The following is a 20,465-nucleotide window of genomic DNA, read 5'->3' on the forward strand; positions in this document are numbered from 1 at the left end:
TTTTCCTTTCTTTCACTTGTTGTTGCATTTCATTTGGTTTTGTTCTTATATCAATCCAGTAATTGGATGTTCCCAGCCATATTTAATATTCCAATTGTCTATGTGAATAGATAATTTTTAATATTTTGGAGTGGTTTTTTTTATTAAAAAAAAAAAAAGAAGTTGTCATTGTCTTTATGATGAGCATGGTATGCACAACTTTCATTTATAATTCGTGAAATTGGAATTCAACTGAGTTAACAATTGGCTTGATCTTTCCAGATTATTCTGCGGTTGTTGGTTTTTAAGTAGTCAAACATGGTTAGCAATTTAAGTTTGGGAGATGGAATGATGATATTGGATGAGGCATTTTCGAGAACAAGGAAGATTATGGAGGGATATTCTAATGTTAAGTTCAGTGCAGAGGAGTACCAGAAATTTTATGAGTATCCAATTTGGCCCTTGTTTTAAAATTTGGCATTATGTGTCTTCCTTTATTCTTGTCAATCTGTTTCTCCTTTACTTTCGTAGATGTGTTTACCTGCTGTGTGTCCAGAGGACTTCTTTTGATAATTCCAGGATGCTCTACGAACGATATCAGAATGGTTTAGAAGAATGCATCTACTCATTGGTAAGAATCAACTGCAGACCATTAGGATGCATGCTGACAATTTTCTTCTTGCTGGCAACATATATATATATATATGTGTGTATATATATATATATAGCACTCTGCCACTTTGGATACATGCTATATAAGGAAGATATTTTTTTATTCCAATTTTCACTTCCCTGGTGATTGCATCTATATTAAAACAGATTATCTTTGACCATGTGCTTGGAGACCCTATGTTTGCAATGAAGATTTAGTTTTAATATTGTGAAATGTTAGAATGATTATTACAATTAAGTTGAATTGCTGTTTTTTCTCTGATGAGCTAACTCTTGCAAACAATATTTTGCACTGCATGAGCATTGTACCTTCTCTTTGTCTAGTTCATATTGTGCTTTTACTGCTTCCTGACCACATCTATGCCTCGAATCTGATTACTCTTGGTTATATTTATGTATATTTTATTTTTCAACATAGGCATGGCTCAAAAAACCATGCTGTACAAATTGAACTGGTGAAGTGGTTGACCTAACTATCAGAAATTTGCTAGTCAAGGTCTGTAGTGGTCTTTGGTTTGCACAACTGTTGAAGCTGTGATGTACTGTACATTCTTAATTAATTGGGTCTTATACTCAATGTTCTAAATTCAGGTCAATATTCCACTTGATTAAATACTCTGGATATCATGCTGTATCCTGGAGTATCTTTTCACCCTAAGGGGGCGCTTGGAATGGGGATAATAAATTAAGGGGTAATAAAAGTCAAACTAGATATATAATAGTTGATTAGAGGTATTAGTGTAGGGAAAAGGTGTTTATAAATGAATTAAGGTTGTAGTGACATAAGGAAAAGAGAGGGGTGGAGGAATCATTACCCTCCAAATGAGGGTAATAGGTTACCCACCCTCCCCCTAGAGTAACCTATTACCCCCACAATAAGGGTAATAGTTCCCTTTCTTCACCTATCACCACACCATCGCTATATAAATCTTCATACAATCACATCATCACTAGCTCTCCCTCTCCCATGTTTACTTAATTTTGCTTAGGTTGACTTTTATTCCCCCTTAATTTAATACTCTCAATCCAAGCGCCCCCTAAAACTTAACTACATATGATGGTTACTATTCTCTTATTTTTACCCCAAGACACACAGTATGCAGGCATAAAAGTATCCATCATCCCAAAATAAAGTACAAGTAAAAGTTTTAGAGACAGTGTTAAGGGACTCTCGTTTTGGCATTATGGCATCTTCTGTCTGTGGTTTTGCATATACTATTTTTGCTAAGTTAGTTGTTCATGCAAATTTCTTCTCCGAGTAAATGAAAAGTCAATAACGAGTCCAACTTAGGAAAATCTAGGCTACTGAATGTGGTAGTCTATAATTTGTGAATTTTTTTTCTTTGAAAAGATGATCTATAGAGCAAAGAATACGTCTAAAAAAGATTCATTTATTCATCAGTACTCTTATATTCTGTTTAGGATACTTGTCCTTTTCTATATGCTGTTTGTGTTTGATATGTTCTCCGCCCTTATTTTTCAGGTCCTTCCATCGTTGGAAGATAAAAATGATGCTGCTCTCTTGACTGAGCTTGTGGTGAAATGGTCTAATTATCAATTGATAGCTAGGTGGCTGTCTAGATTCTTTTGTTACCTTGACCGTTTTTATATCCCCCGTGTTGGAGCTTTTGGCCTTTTGGATCTAGCTATTAGATGCTTTCACAATCTGGTAGGCTATTTGTATTATGTATAATCATTGCTGCTGGTTGAAATCACTAGAGACCTTTTTTTTCTTTTTCCTGACTGATAACCTGTACTCTCAACTTTTTATATATTTCAGGTGAATTCAAGGTGTAATGGTAAACTAGTTCCTGCTGCAATAGCATTGGTAGGACAACTCTTCTTGCTTTTATTAATGACTTATTAGTCTGGGCATTATTGCATGTCTTTAAATCTCCTGTTCTGTCAATTTTAGATTAATCAGGATCGCAATGGAGAGAAGATTGATAGTAACATACTTAAGAATGTTGTGGAGTACTTTGACATTGTAAGAACAGTAGGAGGAACCTGCTATGATGAATTTGAAAAGGCCTTGCTTGCGAATTCTGCTGATCACTATTCTCAAGTTGCTTCACATGGGCTTTTGCATGATTCATGTGCTGATTATACATATAAGGTTGTTTCCAAAAAAATTAGTATCTTAAACTCTTTTTGTGTTGTATTTTCTATCAACCATTTTTATTCTAATCTGTAGTTCTATATTATTCAATTGTGGGGTTTTTGTTAAATTTCAGGTGCAATGGTGCCTAAATCAGGAATCTGAAAGATCTAGCCAATTTCTCAACCCAACTTTAAGAGATAAGCTTCTGCAGGTGCGTTTGTGTCTTAAGTATGCTCCTACTTTTGTAGCAGAATCGATTTAGACGAATTGAGAAATTACTTTGATCCCTGTATATGTGTTAAGTTATATAATTTCACTTTGATTTGACTCAATTTAGAAATTACTTTGGTGTTTAATAATGAAGTTTTTGCTGATGCTAAATTTTCTCTGTGGTCATTTTCTTGAAGGTGGTCAAGTCTTGCTTAGTCGATCAGGTTGTTACAAAGTTTGCTGAGAAGCAAAAGGCTGAAAACCATGGCAAGTCAGCAGATTATCAGGTATGTAAAAATCTAACCAACAGAAGGATCTGTAAAAAGTGAGAAGTTATAAACAACGACGACATCAGTACAATTTGTTTCTAAAGCAAAAGGACTATATTGATTTGATTTGTTATAATTTTTGTTGAAATTGAAAGATACATATATAGATACAGAGTTATGGAAAGCTAGCATTTTTTAATCCAGTACATTTTTTTGTAATAACCAGCTAACAACTGTAATGTACTAGTTTTGGAACATAACTATTTTCTGAAAAAATAAACCCTTACCATCTCTGTCCTAACGATAATTTTTGTGTGGAAATCTTTCTAAGTCTGAGCGACACTCAACAATGTTATTATATATAACTGAATATAGGGATTAGTTTTGGGCTTATATAAATCATTTTGTAACCCTTCACTTTCTGATATTTTCCATAAGTCAGAAATCAAACACAAATTACTGATATGGAACAACTGTAGTTTTATGCTTGCCATTGATTTTGTCTTTTAATTATTGCTTTTGTAGTTTGCCAATGTAATTTGCATTCAGCTCATTCCTAGTAGATATCAACCTTCTGTCATTGGGGAGGTAGATATATGCGACTGTTATGCTTAATTGAAAGCAAGAAGTTTTCGCAATAAAATAGTTTCTTTTACAATAACTTTTCTCTACCTGAGGTACATATATCAGATATATAGATTGTAGGCGACTAGGCGTCCAATGATCTAATCTATTCCCAATATTGTATTATCTTGTTTATTTGAATTGTTTCCATAATCTCTAAACAGGATTCTAGGTTGATCCTGGATGATACTATTATCAGACCTGATTAATTGATTATTATGATGGCTGATTTTGTAGGATCTGCTGTCTAAATGTGCTGATCTCAATCTTGCGGATCCTGGTACGGATCAGAACTGGAATATGGTGCAACAGCCTTGATGTTGGTCGGAAGTAACATATAGTGCAAGAGCTTGAGTTTACTCCTTACAGTGATATCACCATTTTTTCTGACCGATAATTAAGGGTAGATACACAATAGAATTATGTTTAAGATGCTAAATAGTTACTGCAGGACTCTTGTAGACATCCTGTCGTCTGTGACTGTATGCCTGTATATATAATGTGTTTCAACTTTAATATCTTGTCGATGTTTAGTTTCTTCAGTCTCCAAAAATGCCAGATTTCTTATTTAGTTTGTCCTGCAATTTTACTCCGCAATCATTTTCCTAATTTAATATGTTAATATTGTATTCTCGTCTTTTATGTTAAGTCACTCTTAGAGGAAGAGTTAGAGTAAGGCCATTCAGAGAATAAAACATTGTAGGTTGTGTACTTATTCAAAGGAAATTCCTTAAAAACGAAGTGTGATGTACAAAACAAAAATGGTGGATGTACATATAAGCAATTTAGGATGAATATAATGAGTATTGTAATTGTTGTTTTTTTTTTTTTTTTTTTTTTTTTTTTTTTTTTTTTTTTTTTTTTTTTTTAACATGGAGTATTGTAATTGTTAAATAGAATTTCTATGAACAAAAATAAATAAATAAATTGGATCGACGCAAATAAAAATGGATACAAATGAAACACAAAGGGCAACTTAATGATTTCACAGCTCACAAATTAGGTTATTTTCTCCTCTCTTTGCTCACTCGATGTTTATCCTTTCTCTTACAGAAATTCCTAAGAAAAGCACATTTGGATAGTGACACTTATAAAAAATTATAAACTATTTATTAAAAATGACCTTCGATTAAATGAAGTGTATTATTTTACAACTGGGAAAATGTAAATTTAATAATGGTGGTACTTTTGAATTTTTTGGGTAACTTGAATTTATATGTACTACTAAATTATGAAGGAGCTCTAGTTTATCATATTGATGAACAAAATCCATTTATCAAATAGTAAAATCGTAAATAAATCAATAAAATAAATATCCGATCAGCATGACATTGTCGTAATCATATCAACATATGTGAACCCAAATTTAATTAAAAGTTATTAATTTATTTACAATTTTACCTTAAACAAAATTTGTTTATCCCAACTAATCTACATATACAAAAAAACAAAGTTCCAAGTATATCGGCCTAGTTTGTTATTATGTTGGACTTATTTTGGTGTTGCTCCATTGGACAAAGCGAGGGTGGTGCTGGACTGGACTTCTGGTGTCCTAAGTGACTCATTGTCTGTGATGGGTAAAATTGTCAATGTGTGCCTAAATGTTAAAATCCTTGGTTTTATAATGTAAAAGGTTTGTGATAGTTAAAGGAAAATTACACTCCATATATTATCAAAATACTTTTTTTATTTTTTAAATTCCACCCGGTTCACCCTTTGGATTAATTCAGATTTGAGGATCAATTGTGGGTGATCAGGTTCCAGAATTAAATCTACCACTCATTACTAAGTTTGCTCGAACTAATACTTGTAATAAATTATTCATACATCCATATTGGTCCTTTTACACAATGATATAGCTTAGCTATCTACTAACCATTAGAATTTACCAAGGACTTCCATATAAATAGCTTATACAAAAAAAGATTTGGATTAACTCTAATAAGATACGAAGTAATAAGTTATTGATTTTAGCACATCATATCGGGAGAAAAAGCCTAAATATATATATATTTTTTTTTTATTTTAATGAGATTATCTTTCTCATGCTAAAATTAAAAAAAAAAAAAAAAAAAAAAAGTAATAATTGCAAATATTTCTTCTACTAAAATATTGCTAGATGTCAGTATGGCATACGAAGTAATAAACAAATATGTATGTGGCTATGTGCTAATTAATAAAGATGACAATGTATGCTGATTTTATGTATCAACTATTGTACTATCAAAATAATACTAACATATTGCATCAAATAAAAAATAATACTAATATTAAGTAAATCACTATTGGCGTAATAACGGATATACACATGTTTATTTCATTCCATAAACCAATGTAAAATTATGAAAATGTCAATTGTGGTTCCCATAGAAAAGAGGCAACTTAATTACTATAATTTAAATCGTATCCGAGTTATGCACAAGATATTTACAGAACAAGACATTTAATCGTACAAAAATTAACTTGATTGTATTTTAATATTTCAATCGCTGCTTTTACCAAATGTTTTTCCTATCATTTATTACCTTAAAGCTTTATCTACCCAAAACTTACTACCACGAATCTGGTTGAACTAAAAGGAAAATATAGGGAAACACATTATTTGGATTTTGGCATGGCCAGAGGTTACTAGGGGCCTGTTCTCATTGACTGGACTCAGCTGAGCTGAACTGAACTGAACTAAGGGCCTGTTCATATTTACTGCATTGAGCTGAACTGAACTGAACTAAACTGATTGGAACTGAACTTAACTGAACTAAACTGATTGGAACTGAACTGAACTGAATTGAGCTGAAATGAATATTTTATGTGAGAGAGAAATTAAGAGCTGAACTGAACTGAACTGAACTGATTGGAACTGAACTGAATGGATTGAAGCTGAACTGAAATTAAGTAAATGTGAACAGGCCCTAAAATGAATATTTTATAAGAGAAGAAAATTAGGAGCTGAACTGAACTGAACTGAATTTCAATGTATGAGAACAAACCCTAGGTTTAGGTTAAGGTGATATTGTAGTTTAAGCATGACATTAGACATGATCTAGCGAATACATCACAATCGATCTCATTTATCTCTCATACATTTGCTTAATCATGATCCTTCTACATTTTTGGAAGCGAGTTTATATTTAGTTTAAGCATGTAACGGCTTGTCTGCTTAACTATGCTAAATTTTCTCCAACAAAAATCAAAAAAGATTTCTCAAATTTTATTTTTTTAAAAAAAAATTCAACAAAATTTTCTCACATTTTTTTTCCAACCACATATAAAAACCCACCTACCTAAAAAGTAAAATGGTAAATCCAAACAAAAGAAAAAAAAGAAACTACAAGTACCAATGTAGGACAATATATAGGGTTAGTCAGCAACACAAAAGAGGAGCAAACAAAATGAAAGAGATACATCACATTTAAAGGACAACCAATTTTGACACTTATCTTCTCCATTAACAAGGGTATTTTCGTCACTTCATAACACTGAAGCAACACCTCAACAAAACGGCAAAGGCGTCGATAGTTAAGTAGGTCCACGAACTCTACTTGAAATGACCAAATTACCCTCTCATTCATTCTCCTAACAAATTTAATTCTTTCTTTGGCTTACGTCGGTCTCTGGAATAATTTTTTATTTTTACCCACCCAGAAAAAACATACCTTGATTTTTAATTATTTTTTATTTAATATTATATATATTGTTTTTTTTTTTATTTTAATTTTTTTTTTCTGTGTTTTTCCTGTTGCTCTGTTGAAACACCACTCAGAAAAGCCTAGACAGAGAAAGAGGAGAGAGAAAGTTTAGAGGGAGAAAGAAGAAGAACAAACACAGAAAAAAAAAAAAAAAAAACAAAAAAAATAAATTAAAGCCGCATTTGTTAAGAATAAACACTTAATTTTCGTTTTTCCTAATAAATTTCATTAGAAATATATTTGATTGATGATTTTGGGTCAATAAATTTCTGGGGTTTGGAGGAGTTTGATTAACTTTTCTGGGCTTTCTTGATATATTCGGAATTGATTGATTAATTAATTGTTCTTTTTGGTTGCATTTTTAGGGTTTTTTCTTATTTTTTGTTTACTGGGTAGAAGAAGGAATTGTGGCTTATAATGGTAGTTTTGAGGGATTTGCTTCATGGGTTTTTCTGGGTTTTGGATTTCCGAAGTGGGTATCTAAAATCTCTTTTGATTGATTGAGAATAATAAAGTAATTCTCTTTTCTGGGGAATTTAATTTTAGGGGTTTTTTTTTTTTTGAAGTTTTGAAATTAATTTTAGCTGCTTCAATTTAGATGGTATTTTAGGTGTTATTAGGTTGAGTTGGGTGTTCTTTCTTTCTCTCTCCTGTTTTGTCTGTTCTTGAGGAGGGGTTTGTGAAGATGAGAGACATTGAGCTTGAAGAAGGAGAAGCTTATTTGTTGCAAGATGATTATGATGATGATGAAAACATTGATCCTGACAAAGATTTCTCTTACATTGTAAGCCTAAACTTATTGCTAAATTTTTCTGCTTAAAATTTGGTAATTATTATTTGTTTTTCTTCAATCCGATTTCAATTTTATAGGTCTGTTGTGTAGACTGTAGAATACCTGATTAGTAGGTTAGGTTAGGTTAGGTTAAGTTGAGACATTATTGACATGATCATTTTAGTGATATTAATGGGTGATTTAAAACTTAAGGGTTTTATGTTTCTTGGCCTCCTTCATCAACAATTCAAAACATGGTGTTTATGGAAATCATCTTGATGACTGTTATTATCCTGTCTCGTGTTCATCTAATGCCTGGAAGTTGGAACAATATTCTGTTATTGTTTTGTGTTTTTTTATGTAGCTTGGACATGTAGATGACAAATTATGTGAAAATAGCCGGTCTGACTGCATGATCATTGTTGATATTACATTGATCTAGCAGTGTCAATTAGTGTTAGTAATTGAACTCAACATTTCTCCTCCCTTTGAAATTTGGGTTGGGGGACATGTTCAATTGGTAATGTGGTCTGATGTGAAAATAGCCGGTCTGACTGCATGATCGTTGTTGATATTGCATTGATCCAGCAGTGTGAATCAGTTCTAGTAATTGAACTCAACATTTCTCTTCTCTTTGTAGTCTGGGTTAGGGGACGTGCTCAATTGGTAATTTGGTTTAATTGGTAAGTTAGCATTGTCATTGTATATGATCGAGCCACTGTCATTTCTTTTTAGCATTGGAATTCTCTCTTTTTTATTTATATATATTTTTTTTCCCGGGAATTTTAATCATAGCATTTTGATTGAAACCTACGTTGGGTTTCTGATAATGTCTTAGAATAAGGGGATTAGTCGTATCACTGAGGATGATTTTGAGGGTGCATTTGCATGTACGTAACTCACGTGTCAAGTTTGATGTTTGAGTTGAACTTTCAATGTCGAGAGTGTGAAATTTATATCAGTGATGAAATATAAATCAAGCTACTGTATCAGTTACATTTATAATCCGAATAAAATTCTTGATGTGCCTTCCTTTGTATTGGTTTAGCTAACTTGAATATTTCAGAGAGAAACATGTTGGCTCTGCTATTTTTATTAAAAATAGTTGCTCTAGTCTTTTAAGTTTTAACCTGTTAATAATATACCACTTTTTCTTGATCAACATTCATATGCTTGTTGTAAATGTTTCTCACATGTTTATTTGGCATAGAGTGAAGGCAACCTTCAGTTGATACCCTGGGTTTATTAAAGTGTATTGTATAATTGAAAACTGTAGCTATTGTAAAACAAGAATAGCTTGTTTACGGCTGTGATCACCACGGCATCCTACCTTTCTATTGTTTTTTTTTGCTTCCCATATACATATTCTCATCTTTGCTTTGTGCAGTACAATCATATCCATAGAATACTTTAACTCCTATCATTCCTTTCCTTAATAATGAATGGAAAAGGTTATATCACAGTGTAGTGTATAATTGGAAACTTTGGGTTTTGCAAAATGAAAATAGTTTTTTTGCAGCATAGATCACCATGGCATCCTACCTTGTTCTTGTCTTCTATCTACGTGAATTCATATTCAAACCTTATAGGCTTTATGTAGTCCACACATATCCTTATCTTCCTTTTTAGTACCTTGTATCATTCCTTAATCGAGAAAGAGGATTATGAAATACCATTAAAAGAAGCGAATCTGATACATACTTACATAGCGCTATTGTATTTTTTTAGCATTCCACCTCCCTCCCCCACCCACCCCCTACCCCCTCCTGTCAGAATATCTAAGGGGGTGAGATTCCCTACTCTTATAATAATTATCACTGCTGTAATCAAATGTGACTTTGAGGTATTAGATTTCTGGAACATTGGAGAAGTGGAGACAAAGGCTCACTGAAGAATCCTATGGTCAGGGGAAAAGTAGTTTATTATTTTAAATCAGTGGTCAGCACCTGTTGAAAATTCTCATTTACGCTTTATCATATTGGAACAAGTGTCAAGAGATACAGTTGTAAACATTAAGGTTGCTCTTAGGATTGGTTTTAACATCAAATCTCTGAAAAACGCTTAGTGTTACACCTATTTTCGTTGAACCAGATTGTTTACTGCATATGCTCTTGGTCTTTACAGAGCCTTTTTGTAATAGCATGTGATTCTATAAACACAATTAATGGCCCAGCTCTGAGCTACTTAGTTTAGCTAGCGTATTCACTGAATTAGCTGGCCGATGAGCTGTTTTTGTCAATCCAATGTGAGAGATGCACTTTGGGTTCTTTATCGTTCAAGGTTCTTTGAAATATTTTAAATGCAAAGGGCCTCTTCTTGCAATCCGACATATTCTTCATACACCATAGGTCTAGCTAGTAATGGTAATTACTGGTAATTTTGTTCCAATTAATGGAGATAATCAGCTTAAGATACATACCATTTTTTTAAAGAGAAAATGTGCAAGGTCTAGCAAGAAAACCTTTATGATTTGTCTCCCCAACAAAGTCTGTATAGGCTATGATTCTTCAATGAATTATTAAAGTCAAAACAATTTGAAGTTTGGAATTTATTTTAGGATAATGATTTTTAATGGTTTATGTGAGGAGCTGCAATAATGTATATGTGAATTTTTTTAATGATGTACAAAACCTTGTGTGCTGCCATGGATTTGCATCTGGATGGTTCCTTTCACCTAGTGTTTAAAATATTAGGTTTTGTTTTTGGCGGATTTTAAGTTTTATTTGCTTGTTAACTGCATTTTTCTGTGGCCCATAATCCCATACCATCTAAGTGAAAGTTATTCTTGATATTGTGGTCTTGGATATCTGCAGGACAAGAAGCTTGAAGATTTCTTGGGACATCACCAGAAGGAGTTTATGGGTGGGGTCTCAGCAGAGAACCTGGGTGAGATTTCACGCCATGGAATTATTTTCTTTGTGCTAGTCCACACTTTCAAGTAATTCTATAGCAATTGTATAATCTTGATAGGTGCAAGATATGGGGGCTATGGATCATTCTTGCCAATGCAACAGCGTACCCCTCCTACTTTGCCTAATCAGCGAAGCCAGAACCATGTTAATTTTAAGTCTCCCCAAGATATATTGTCAGAGGTGAATTTATGTGGAATAGTATGCTTATTTGCTTTTATTATTCTAGCTTTCATTTTAATTTTTTCCATACTTCCTTGTGGTGCAGCATTTCCATCAAAACCCAACAACTACTTCTAAGAAGTCGCCGCCAATTAGGTCTATACCTTCCTCAGGTGACCAGACTGAGGAAGCAATGTCTGAATCAGGAACTTTGAACAACCAATCCAAATTTCAAAGTTCTGGAGAGGTCGCTTCTAACAACCAAACTAATACACCGTTGAAAATGGTTTCCAAGAATACCTCCCTGAAGTTTCGAGTCAAGATGGCATCTGAAACTATTTCATCTCTGGACAAATCTGCTCTCTACAGTGGCCTAGGTCTTGATATGTCCCCTTCTTCCTCTCCTGAGGGTAGCCCCTCAGAGAATGATAAGATATCAACTGGCTTGCAAGAAATAAATTTGGAATCTCCTTCCTTCATTCTCCAGGTCAGCTTAAATGCACTTTTATGCTGTATGCCTGTATGTGTAAATTACTGGGTAGTTTTTTTGGCTCATGCTAAGCTATTATTGTTCCTCTGGATCAGATTATGACGACTTTACCTATCCCTAAGAAAGACCTGCTTTCACGTCTTCCTGATAACCTTGTTAGTTTAAGGGGTATGGAGAGCAATCTTAATACTGGTTCACTAGGGACTGGGGAAGTAGATCCTGCCAATGTTTCTCATGAAAGCATGATCTCAAAGGGAAAGAAAGAAGCAAGGAAGGAAAGAAAAGCAAAGATGAAGGACACAAGTAAGGTCAAGAAATCAAAGCACAAGGGAGCAAATGAGGAGAAGAAATCAAAGCAAAAAAAATCTAGTCTGAAACCTGTGCAATTGATGGAGAGTTGTGAATATCCTGCAAATTTTGGTACCTTGAATGCTACTAGAAGGGATGATAATGGAGCATCAACAGACAAAGAGGTTGCCTTCAGTGCCTCCATTAATGCAGTTGCTGCTTATTCTGAAGAGAATGAACGTAATTCCTTGATGAGCAAGAGCATCAGCTCAAAACGTCCTATTGTGTTCGATAAGAAAACTGAAGTTGGGTGTTTGGGTGAGGACATTGGCAACCCAATGAAATCGGTCCGTGTAGCTAGGCCTAAGGCAAAAGAGGAACCTGATTCAGCACAAATGAATGAAGTGATGGAGGATGATGTGAATGCTATTACCTTAAGAAGGGAGATGGAGAAGGAAAAAAATCTAAATTTTGTTCAGAGGAATGAAATCACTACTGAGAAGAAGGATGAAGTTGGATGGAGAGATGATGAGGTGAAGAAGTTCTCCAAACAAAATTACATTTTGAAGGATCGAGTGAAAGAGGAAGTGCTTGATTTAGCACAACCCAAGGACAAAAATGTCATATTGATTTCGAAAGCTGAATCTAGTACAGAAAAGAGGAATGAAGGTCGAAGAGAGAATGAAGTGAATAAGTTTCTAAAACAACAGAGCATGGCATTGGACAAAGTAAAAGAGGAAGTTCCAAATTCAGTATGCTCTATTGAGGCTGGTGTGTATAGCAAGGAAAATGGAAATGTGGAGATGATTCCTGAAGATGAGGAGGTATGTTTTCTTTCTATGAAAGATGAAGGAAATGGTAAGTACAGTGATGTTTCTCAGGAGATGAAATATGATCATGTGGTTGAATCTTTGAAGCAAAAGTCACGTTCCAGGGAAATGACTCACTTGCCGGTAGACCAAGGATTGCTTAGTGAAAAGGAAAATCCATCTTCTGTGGTCAAGAAAAAATTACAGGATGGTCTGATTGAAGGGGTCTCTGTCACTGAGGCACCAAGAAGCTCAATTATTAGCTCGTCAGCATCAAAAAATGAGGCAGTCATTTTTAAAAAAAACATTCCTTCTAAAAGTAAAAAGGGTGGCACTGATTTACGTAAGGATACGAGAAATTGTAGTGAGGTTGTTGGTAAGGCAAATCGAAGGAAGAAAGGAAAAGAGCTGAACTCAAAGGAATTGGTGATAGAAATTTCAGAACAAGGGCCACAAGCTCCCACAACAAAGCTGAAGGACAAGTCTAGCAGTAATAAAACTAGTTCTGCTGCTATTGGTGGACCTAATATGGGAGATCTCCATGGTGTTAAATACATGACAGAAAAGGTTCCTGTTGGGGATGTGCTGCCAGTAGAGAATCCTCCAGTAGTGACATTGGAAGATTGGGTTGAATGTGACAAGTGTCATAAGTGGCGGCTTCTTCCTTTAGGCATGAGCGCAGGTTCCTTCGAAAATATGAAATGGACTTGTAGCATGCTTACTTGGCTGTAAGTTTTCATCTTAAATATGCTATATTCAGATCGTTTTCATTCCTATGATAAAATTACTGTTACTGCTTCAATGATGAACTTTTAAATGTGTTTAGACATCTTTTCATGTGGTATGGGATAGAGATATACTTCTCCGTTTCATTGAGATTGTATTAGTTTGACTGACACGTTTGCCAAAAATATCTTTAATTATGTAGCATTAGTGTAATTTATATTTTTAATACTTCCACCATTTTTTTTAGTTGCTACACTTTTATTTTCACGGTCTCCTAGACAGTTTTTTAAGAGAGAGAGAAAAATAAGATGGAACCATGTGGGTTGGAGAGAGATAGAAAAAATGTCAAAATTGGAAAGTGTTGCAACTAATTAAAAGTTTCTAAATAGGAAAGTGTAGCAACTAAAAAGAAACGGAGGAAGTACATTATTATACATTGAGATGAATCAACATCTTTCATGACATTTGTTTTCTATATATTACCTATGGTTAAAGCTAGTTTGTGAATTGTGCAAAAGTCAAAGTGTTGCAATTTTGAGGAACCAAAGGAAGTTCTAGTTAATAGATGAATTTACAGGATGCTATCAAACTATCCAATTGCTTGACCAGAATATGTTTGTATCTCAAATTGTCTCTCTGTCTCACCCCCTCCCCTCCAGTGCTTGCTCTTGCCTCTACTGTTGGTTAGACTTAACAGTTTAGTTCTGAAGACATTATACGAGCACATACATTTTTTTTTATCTTCTAAAGTGTTAAAATTTTCTTAGATTGACTAGTTATCTTTAAGCTTAATATTCCCCTAATGTATCTCTGGCTGATCTTCACATGGCATATTACTGTTTTCTAGGCCTGGGATGAACAAGTGCAGTTTCACTGAGGATGAGACAACTAATGCTCTGTACGCATCGTATATACCCCTGGATCCTGCTTCTATGATTCAGAATAATCAGCCACCTTATCTAGATGCAAATGCATCTGTAACAGCCAGTGCCCCCAATGTTGTTCTTGCCAGTCAAGCTCCTAGTTTTGATGTTTTGCCCAGTGGAAGCAAAAAGAAGAATTTGGTGAAAACAGAAATAGAGGCAGCACGACGAATTGGTGCTCAAGATTTGCATCCTCCTGTCAAGAAGGATCAGCAGCGCTCGGGTGAAATAAGGAATATGAAGAATCTTAAAAAACTTCCTCGGGAGTTGGATCCTGTTCAGAAGAGTGGTAAGCATTCAATCATTCTTACTTAAACTCATTTGTTAGTCCCTGTTGGTAGATGGAAGAACTCTGGCCTATTGTGGGTTCGCCTTAAAGCCTTAATGAATACCCAAAATAATGTGAAGTAGAAATGCCTTGTGTGGAAACCATGTTTTAGAGAACCATTGACAACTCATTTTACTGACTATCTTCTTAAATGAATACAATTCTGAGATTTTGTATGTATTTTCAGCTGGAGGAGACCTTTTCGTTGCTCTTCTTTAAAATTGTCTCTTCTCTACTCTTTAAAGATCGTATTACTTGCCACTAATCAAGTGCCGTAGCATCGTTCCTAATATTTGCTCTTCTGCAACTTCTGTCTGTGGATTATTAATATTTGTTGGAATTTCAATGTTCATGTTAATGTTGCACCCCCCCCCCCCCCCCCAAAAAAAAAAAAAAAAAAAAAAAGAAAAAAGAAAAAAAATACACACACACACACACAAAAGCTTAAAAAAATTGGACTGATTGTTATTACCAAATGTCAATTAGTTTATCAATTTCATTTTGTTAGTTACTAAATGTGAAAAAAAAAAGCGCCAAAATGTTTAGCAGGTCGCAGTTGGCCCAACTACTATTTGACTACCAGTGAGTTAGATAGCTAAATTGCTGGATAATGAAAGATTTTCTCACAGTTGAATCTCAATGTTTTCCTATTTTTTAACAAATTTTATGTCGTGTGTATTTGAAATGAATTGTGTTCTGTTTTGTTGCTGTGGGTATATGAACAACCCTTTTAATTCCTTACTACAGAAACAAACTTAAATGTGGTTTGCTAGATTGTTTTTGTGCCTTTCCTCCTTCCGTGTTGCAGGTATGCAATTGTTAAGAGGATTTCTGCTTGGTTCTCGGATGTGATATTTCTTACGTATATGCAGCTTTATTTAAATATTTAATGTACATCCACAGGTGATGGGAAGCCATCAAATATTGTTAAGAAGAGGGTAGCAGATGTTGAGGCATATGGAGCTTCTAAGAAAATCAAGAGAGTGCATCAGCAACCTATGGAAGAGTTTGATCCTAGTGTTCCACAGGATTTTGTGAAGGGAAGCTCAAAAGATTATCCTGTGAAAGCTAAAGACAGGGCTCAAAATGATCTAACTTCCAAGGATAATGAGATATATAATGTGTCTGGGACAAAGAGAAAATTGAAGGACAGACAGCAACGTGTTAATCCTTCAGTAGCACCCTCAGGCAATGGAGAACACTTAGTGAGTAATTGGGAGGCTGGGAAGAATAGTGTTTCTGTACACAGGAAAGAGAAGAAGTCAAAAGCTTCGAACTTTCAGGCAATGGAGAGTAGTGCAGACAAGGGAAAACAGAGGACTTTGACTCTTGATGCTAAATCTGATCTCGGTGGTTCTGGTGATAGTGGGCGACGCAAGGGAGGTATGTCGGATGGCATTCCTTCAGAGCAATATCATATGAACAGGGTTTCTCGAAAGACTCCAGTAGGCAGAACATCTTCAGAAATGGCTCTTGATTTAGGTTTATCAGACAATGCAACCACCTCTAGCTCTTCAAAGATTTCTCGCAAAGTTAAATCAAAAGTGCGTGAAGTGAAATCTTCTCCTGTTGGGTCAATTTCATCCTCTCCAAAAAAGAGGACTGATTCTGATAAAGGGACAAGTAAGAAATCTTTGTTATATAGCGATCAGCGGCCAAAAGCTGGAGCAGAAAGTGCTGCAAATGAGTTTGCACCTCATAACGACGGGTATAGAGATAGAAGATCTAACCTCTCTAGAAATTCTGGTGTCTTGTCTGATGCAGTTGATGAGGATCAATTTGGTAAGAAAGTTTCATCTGGGAGATATTCCCATGCAATAGATGCCCAACCTAAAATTGAAGATTACAAGGATAGAGGTGGTAGAGCGGACATTACATATGAGGGAACATCGACTTCACAACAGAATTTGGTTGCTGAAAGTCAGATAATAAAATCCCCAAATAAGTTGCATTTTGATGGAACTAATTCTGTGAAAGGAAAGTCACATATTTCCAAGATTGATAGGGAAAAGGAAGTATCATATAATTTGCATAGTGCTCCTGAAATTGGAGGTAGTGGATCTAATGGTGGTAGAGATGAAGATGTTAATGGAATTCCCTTCAGGCAGGTTCCGGCTGGTCGTGTTAATTTGAGACAAACACAGCATACTGGGCAAGTGCCCAATGACGTTGAGGCTTCATGTTCTAGAAACAAAGATAACTTCCATCGGGCTGCTAAATCTGCATTGAGAGAGGCAACTGATCTTAAACATTCTGCTAATCGTATGAAGGTATGTTGTCTATTCCCACTATGTATGGTTTGTTTAAATCTTAAACCTACATTAGTTAACAATTTTTCTCACTATTGCTCGGTTTGCTTTAAGGTTGCTGGGTCAGGTCTAGAAAGTACTGGCATCTTCTTTCAGGCAGCACTAAAGTTTCTTCATGGAGCATCTTTGTTAGAACCTGGCAACAATCAAAGTAGAAGTGGGGAGATGTCACCAAATGATGTGTATACCAGTACTGCGAAGTTATGCGAGTATGTTTACTTTTGTGTGAATTTTCACTGCTCCCTTTTTTTTATTATAGTTTGAGATTCAATTGATTTGAGCATGACAAAGCAAGCTGCGTCTCTCTCTTGCTGAATAGACTGTTCAGACCCTGAGGGTTTTATTGGATGTTTGTACTTGATCTAGTTCTTTTTTTGTATATGATAGTTTAGGCTACATCACATTTGCTGTCGATGTTCAAGTGACTGAAAAAAAAATTCCCTTTAAGTTGTTATAGTTGTCTACTTGTCTTAACTCTCTTTGATGCACCATGTTACGTTTGGTTGAGAGTCTAGTGACTATGTGGCATATAATACATGTACTAGTACATGTTCTTAACTGGAAATCATATATAGGCAAATTTTCGTACTAGTCACATCTTCCTGATTTTGGATGTTTCTGATAAATAGTTTTATTCATTGTGATTTGCAGATATTGTGCCCTTGAATACGAACGATGCAATGACATGGCCTCTGCTGCTTTGGCCTACAAATGTATGGAGGTAGCCTATATGAGAGTGGTATATAGTAATGATCTTGCTGCAAGCAGGGATCGTCAGGAGCTGCAAATGGCTGTAAGAGCTGCTCCTCAAGGTAATGAGCCTGGTAGATTCTAAATTCTTTGGTCTGTGCTTGCTGTAGACTGCTGATGATTAATTTATATAATTATATATATATATATATAGGATTTAATATATTTTCATTTTTATTTGATATATTTTTAAAGCATGTATAGGATTTAATATATTTTTATTTCATTTTTTATTTTAAAATTTCTTTTGAATTTTGTCAGCTTGCTAATGTTAAGTATCTCTTGTTTTATTCACAGTGGAGTCTCCATCATCATCTGCCTCGGATATTGACAATTTAAATCAAGCTGCCATAGATACAGTCAAGGATGGACATTCTGCAATGGATCATCGAAGTCATGTTGTCTCTGCTGGAAACAGGCCAAACTTCATGCGGCTGCTTGACTTTGTATGTGTGCCATATCTGAGACAGCCACTGCCTGCAAACTGTGCATAGTGTACATTCCACATAATATTCATTTCCATATGAACTACCATCCTCAGCTTTGCCCTATATAATATGCTTTTATGCTAAAAATATGAATAGAATGGAGGTATTTTCTGAACTAAGGGGAAAATTGGGGTCTTTTCGAAAGTGGGGGAGAACTTGATCAGTGTGTATATAAACAGTTTTTGTTTATTGCTGTTATGATCATGGAATTCTTCTCCAGCCCTCTTGTCTCTTCTCCACCTATGGGAGGATAAATTGGTTGCTTTGGTACTATATTATAACCAGAATATAGTAATTGATAGTGGATCCTTTTATTATGATCTTGAGGTCTGCCCAACAAAATCGTGATTGTCCTAAGAATTTGTGTATGTTTCATTCAATTGCTCAACTTTACCTTGAGTCTGATAGGTTCTTGCTTGATTGCAGACGCATGATGTAAATCTTGCAATGGAGGCATCCAGAAGGTCACAAAGTGCTTATGCAGCTGCAAAGCCAATCTTTACACAGTCAGACAATGAGCATGGCATAAATTCCATTAAGAGTGTTCTGGATTTCAGCTTCCATGATGTAGATGGTCTTTTACATCTGGTGCGCCAAGCAATGGAGTCTATCAAGTCTTAATGTTGAGCATGAATTCGCAGTTCCATTCATCAGTGCAGTGAAGCTGAGTTTTTCTAAGGGGAGCTATTTCTGGTGCATATATATTTCAGATCCTAAATACCTTATTTTTGGCAAGTCTTTTTTCCTTAAATGCATCAAGACTTGATAGCAAGTGATTAGTTTGTCAAAAGGGCTTATGAGTTATCTCTTCTGACAGGTGTATGATGTAAAGTCACTCAGTTGGCTTCAAAGCATGTATAGGATTTAAACCAAAACATGTACAGAAGAAAAAATGGGTAATTGTGAAAGAATTATTTGACTGAGATTAATTGCATATCCCCAGAAACAACCAAGGTATGTAGAGCATTTTCAAATTAACATATTTTGGTGCCTTGTAATTTTTAATCATCTTATTGTTATATTTTTCTTATTATTTTCTCTTTTGTTCTACATCTTCAGTTGAGGAGCATGGGGGATGTTCGTTTTTTGTAAATATACAGTAAAAATTTATTTACTCAAGGAAAGCAGTTAACATTTCTCTTTTGGGGTATTCATGCTGCCTTGCTACCAGTACTCGGTTGAAAGAACCGGCAGGTAAAAATTCACTGTAAAACTTTTTATGGGATGATATGTCAGTAGTGCTTGTAACCCAGTTTGATTGTTTAGGCAAATTCCTTTATTTGATTAAGAAATGTTGTGTTAGGTTACCATCTTAAATAACACTATTACTCTGCTCATCGATGTTCTGTTGCAGGTTTGATTACTTGGTGCTGATTAATGGCGGCAATTTTGAATAATAGAAGATGAGTACCCCTGGAGTGATTTTTTTTTTTTTTTTTTTTTTTTCATAGCCATTTTTCCCATATATTGATACAAGTACATAAAAGGGATTTCTTCTTTTTTCTTAAGTTCTTTTTGTTAGAATTAGATGCACATATCTTATTTGGTTGGTGTTCTTGAAATTACATATATATATTTCTTTTATCTTGTAGAGAGAAATTACTAGAGGAAAAGAGGGGTTTTTTAGTTCAGTTTTTTGGGGCAAAACTATTTGTCAAAGGCTCTGGGATGATTACACAAATTCCAAATTGCCCCCCTCCCCCACTTGGAGTGTAATTGTTAAATAAATTTTGGAATAAAAATTATTCTACCCTTTCAATTTTTGGTGTTAAAAAAATAGACTGATTTGTTTTTCTTTAAAAAGATACACAAGAAGTATTGAACCAAATACTTACAATCCACATTGAGGAGTCATTAACATTTAACTCCACCAAGTATTAGCTGTACAATTCTACTAACTTTTAAGTTTGTAATCATACACTATTGACCATTCATTTCTTCAGTCATCTTTATGTAAAATTATTTTTCAC

General features: G+C 34.6%; 2 protein-coding genes across 2 annotated transcripts; both read left to right on the forward strand.

Moving 5' to 3' along the window:
- The first annotated feature begins 283 nt into the window (after nt 1-283).
- LOC145606048 (cullin-1-like) lies at nt 284-4,446 on the forward strand. The gene is made up of 8 exons (XM_081662109.1): nt 284-425; nt 511-610; nt 2,135-2,320; nt 2,432-2,479; nt 2,567-2,767; nt 2,886-2,963; nt 3,160-3,249; nt 4,093-4,446. Exons 1-8 carry the CDS (start codon nt 298-300, stop codon nt 4,171-4,173), a joined length of 912 nt encoding a protein of 303 aa, XP_081518235.1. The 5' UTR covers nt 284-297; the 3' UTR covers nt 4,174-4,446.
- Nucleotides 4,447-7,504: 3,058 nt separating this feature from the next.
- LOC145604614 (cysteine-tryptophan domain-containing zinc finger protein 7-like) lies at nt 7,505-20,223 on the forward strand. The gene is made up of 14 exons (XM_081660516.1): nt 7,505-8,325; nt 11,127-11,199; nt 11,284-11,405; nt 11,491-11,871; nt 11,970-13,699; nt 14,545-14,909; nt 15,852-17,218; nt 17,312-17,466; nt 17,909-18,069; nt 18,305-18,453; nt 18,922-19,226; nt 19,313-19,449; nt 19,555-19,689; nt 19,850-20,223. The coding sequence occupies exons 1-11, from the start codon at nt 8,227-8,229 to the stop codon at nt 19,114-19,116; spliced, it is 4,797 nt and encodes a 1,598-aa protein (XP_081516642.1). The 5' UTR covers nt 7,505-8,226; the 3' UTR covers nt 19,117-19,226; nt 19,313-19,449; nt 19,555-19,689; nt 19,850-20,223.
- Nucleotides 20,224-20,465: the final 242 nt, after the last annotated feature.

This window comes from Chenopodium album, chromosome 22 (genome assembly GCF_948465745.1).
Source record: "Chenopodium album chromosome 22, dcCheAlbu1.1, whole genome shotgun sequence".
Taxonomy (NCBI): Eukaryota; Viridiplantae; Streptophyta; class Magnoliopsida; order Caryophyllales; family Amaranthaceae; genus Chenopodium; species Chenopodium album.

Coding starts and splice junctions, on each gene's coding strand:
- LOC145606048 (XM_081662109.1), top strand. CDS start 298: ATGGTTAGCAATTTAAGTTTGGGAGATGGAATGATGATATTGGATGAG. Junction 611..2,134: donor AAGAATGCATCTACTCATTG/GTAAGAATCAAC, acceptor CTTATTTTTCAG/GTCCTTCCATCGTTGGAAGA. Junction 2,964..3,159: donor TAAGAGATAAGCTTCTGCAG/GTGCGTTTGTGT, acceptor ATTTTCTTGAAG/GTGGTCAAGTCTTGCTTAGT.
- LOC145604614 (XM_081660516.1), top strand. CDS start 8,227: ATGAGAGACATTGAGCTTGAAGAAGGAGAAGCTTATTTGTTGCAAGAT. Junction 8,326..11,126: donor ACAAAGATTTCTCTTACATT/GTAAGCCTAAAC, acceptor GGATATCTGCAG/GACAAGAAGCTTGAAGATTT. Junction 18,070..18,304: donor TGTAAGAGCTGCTCCTCAAG/GTAATGAGCCTG, acceptor TTTTATTCACAG/TGGAGTCTCCATCATCATCT.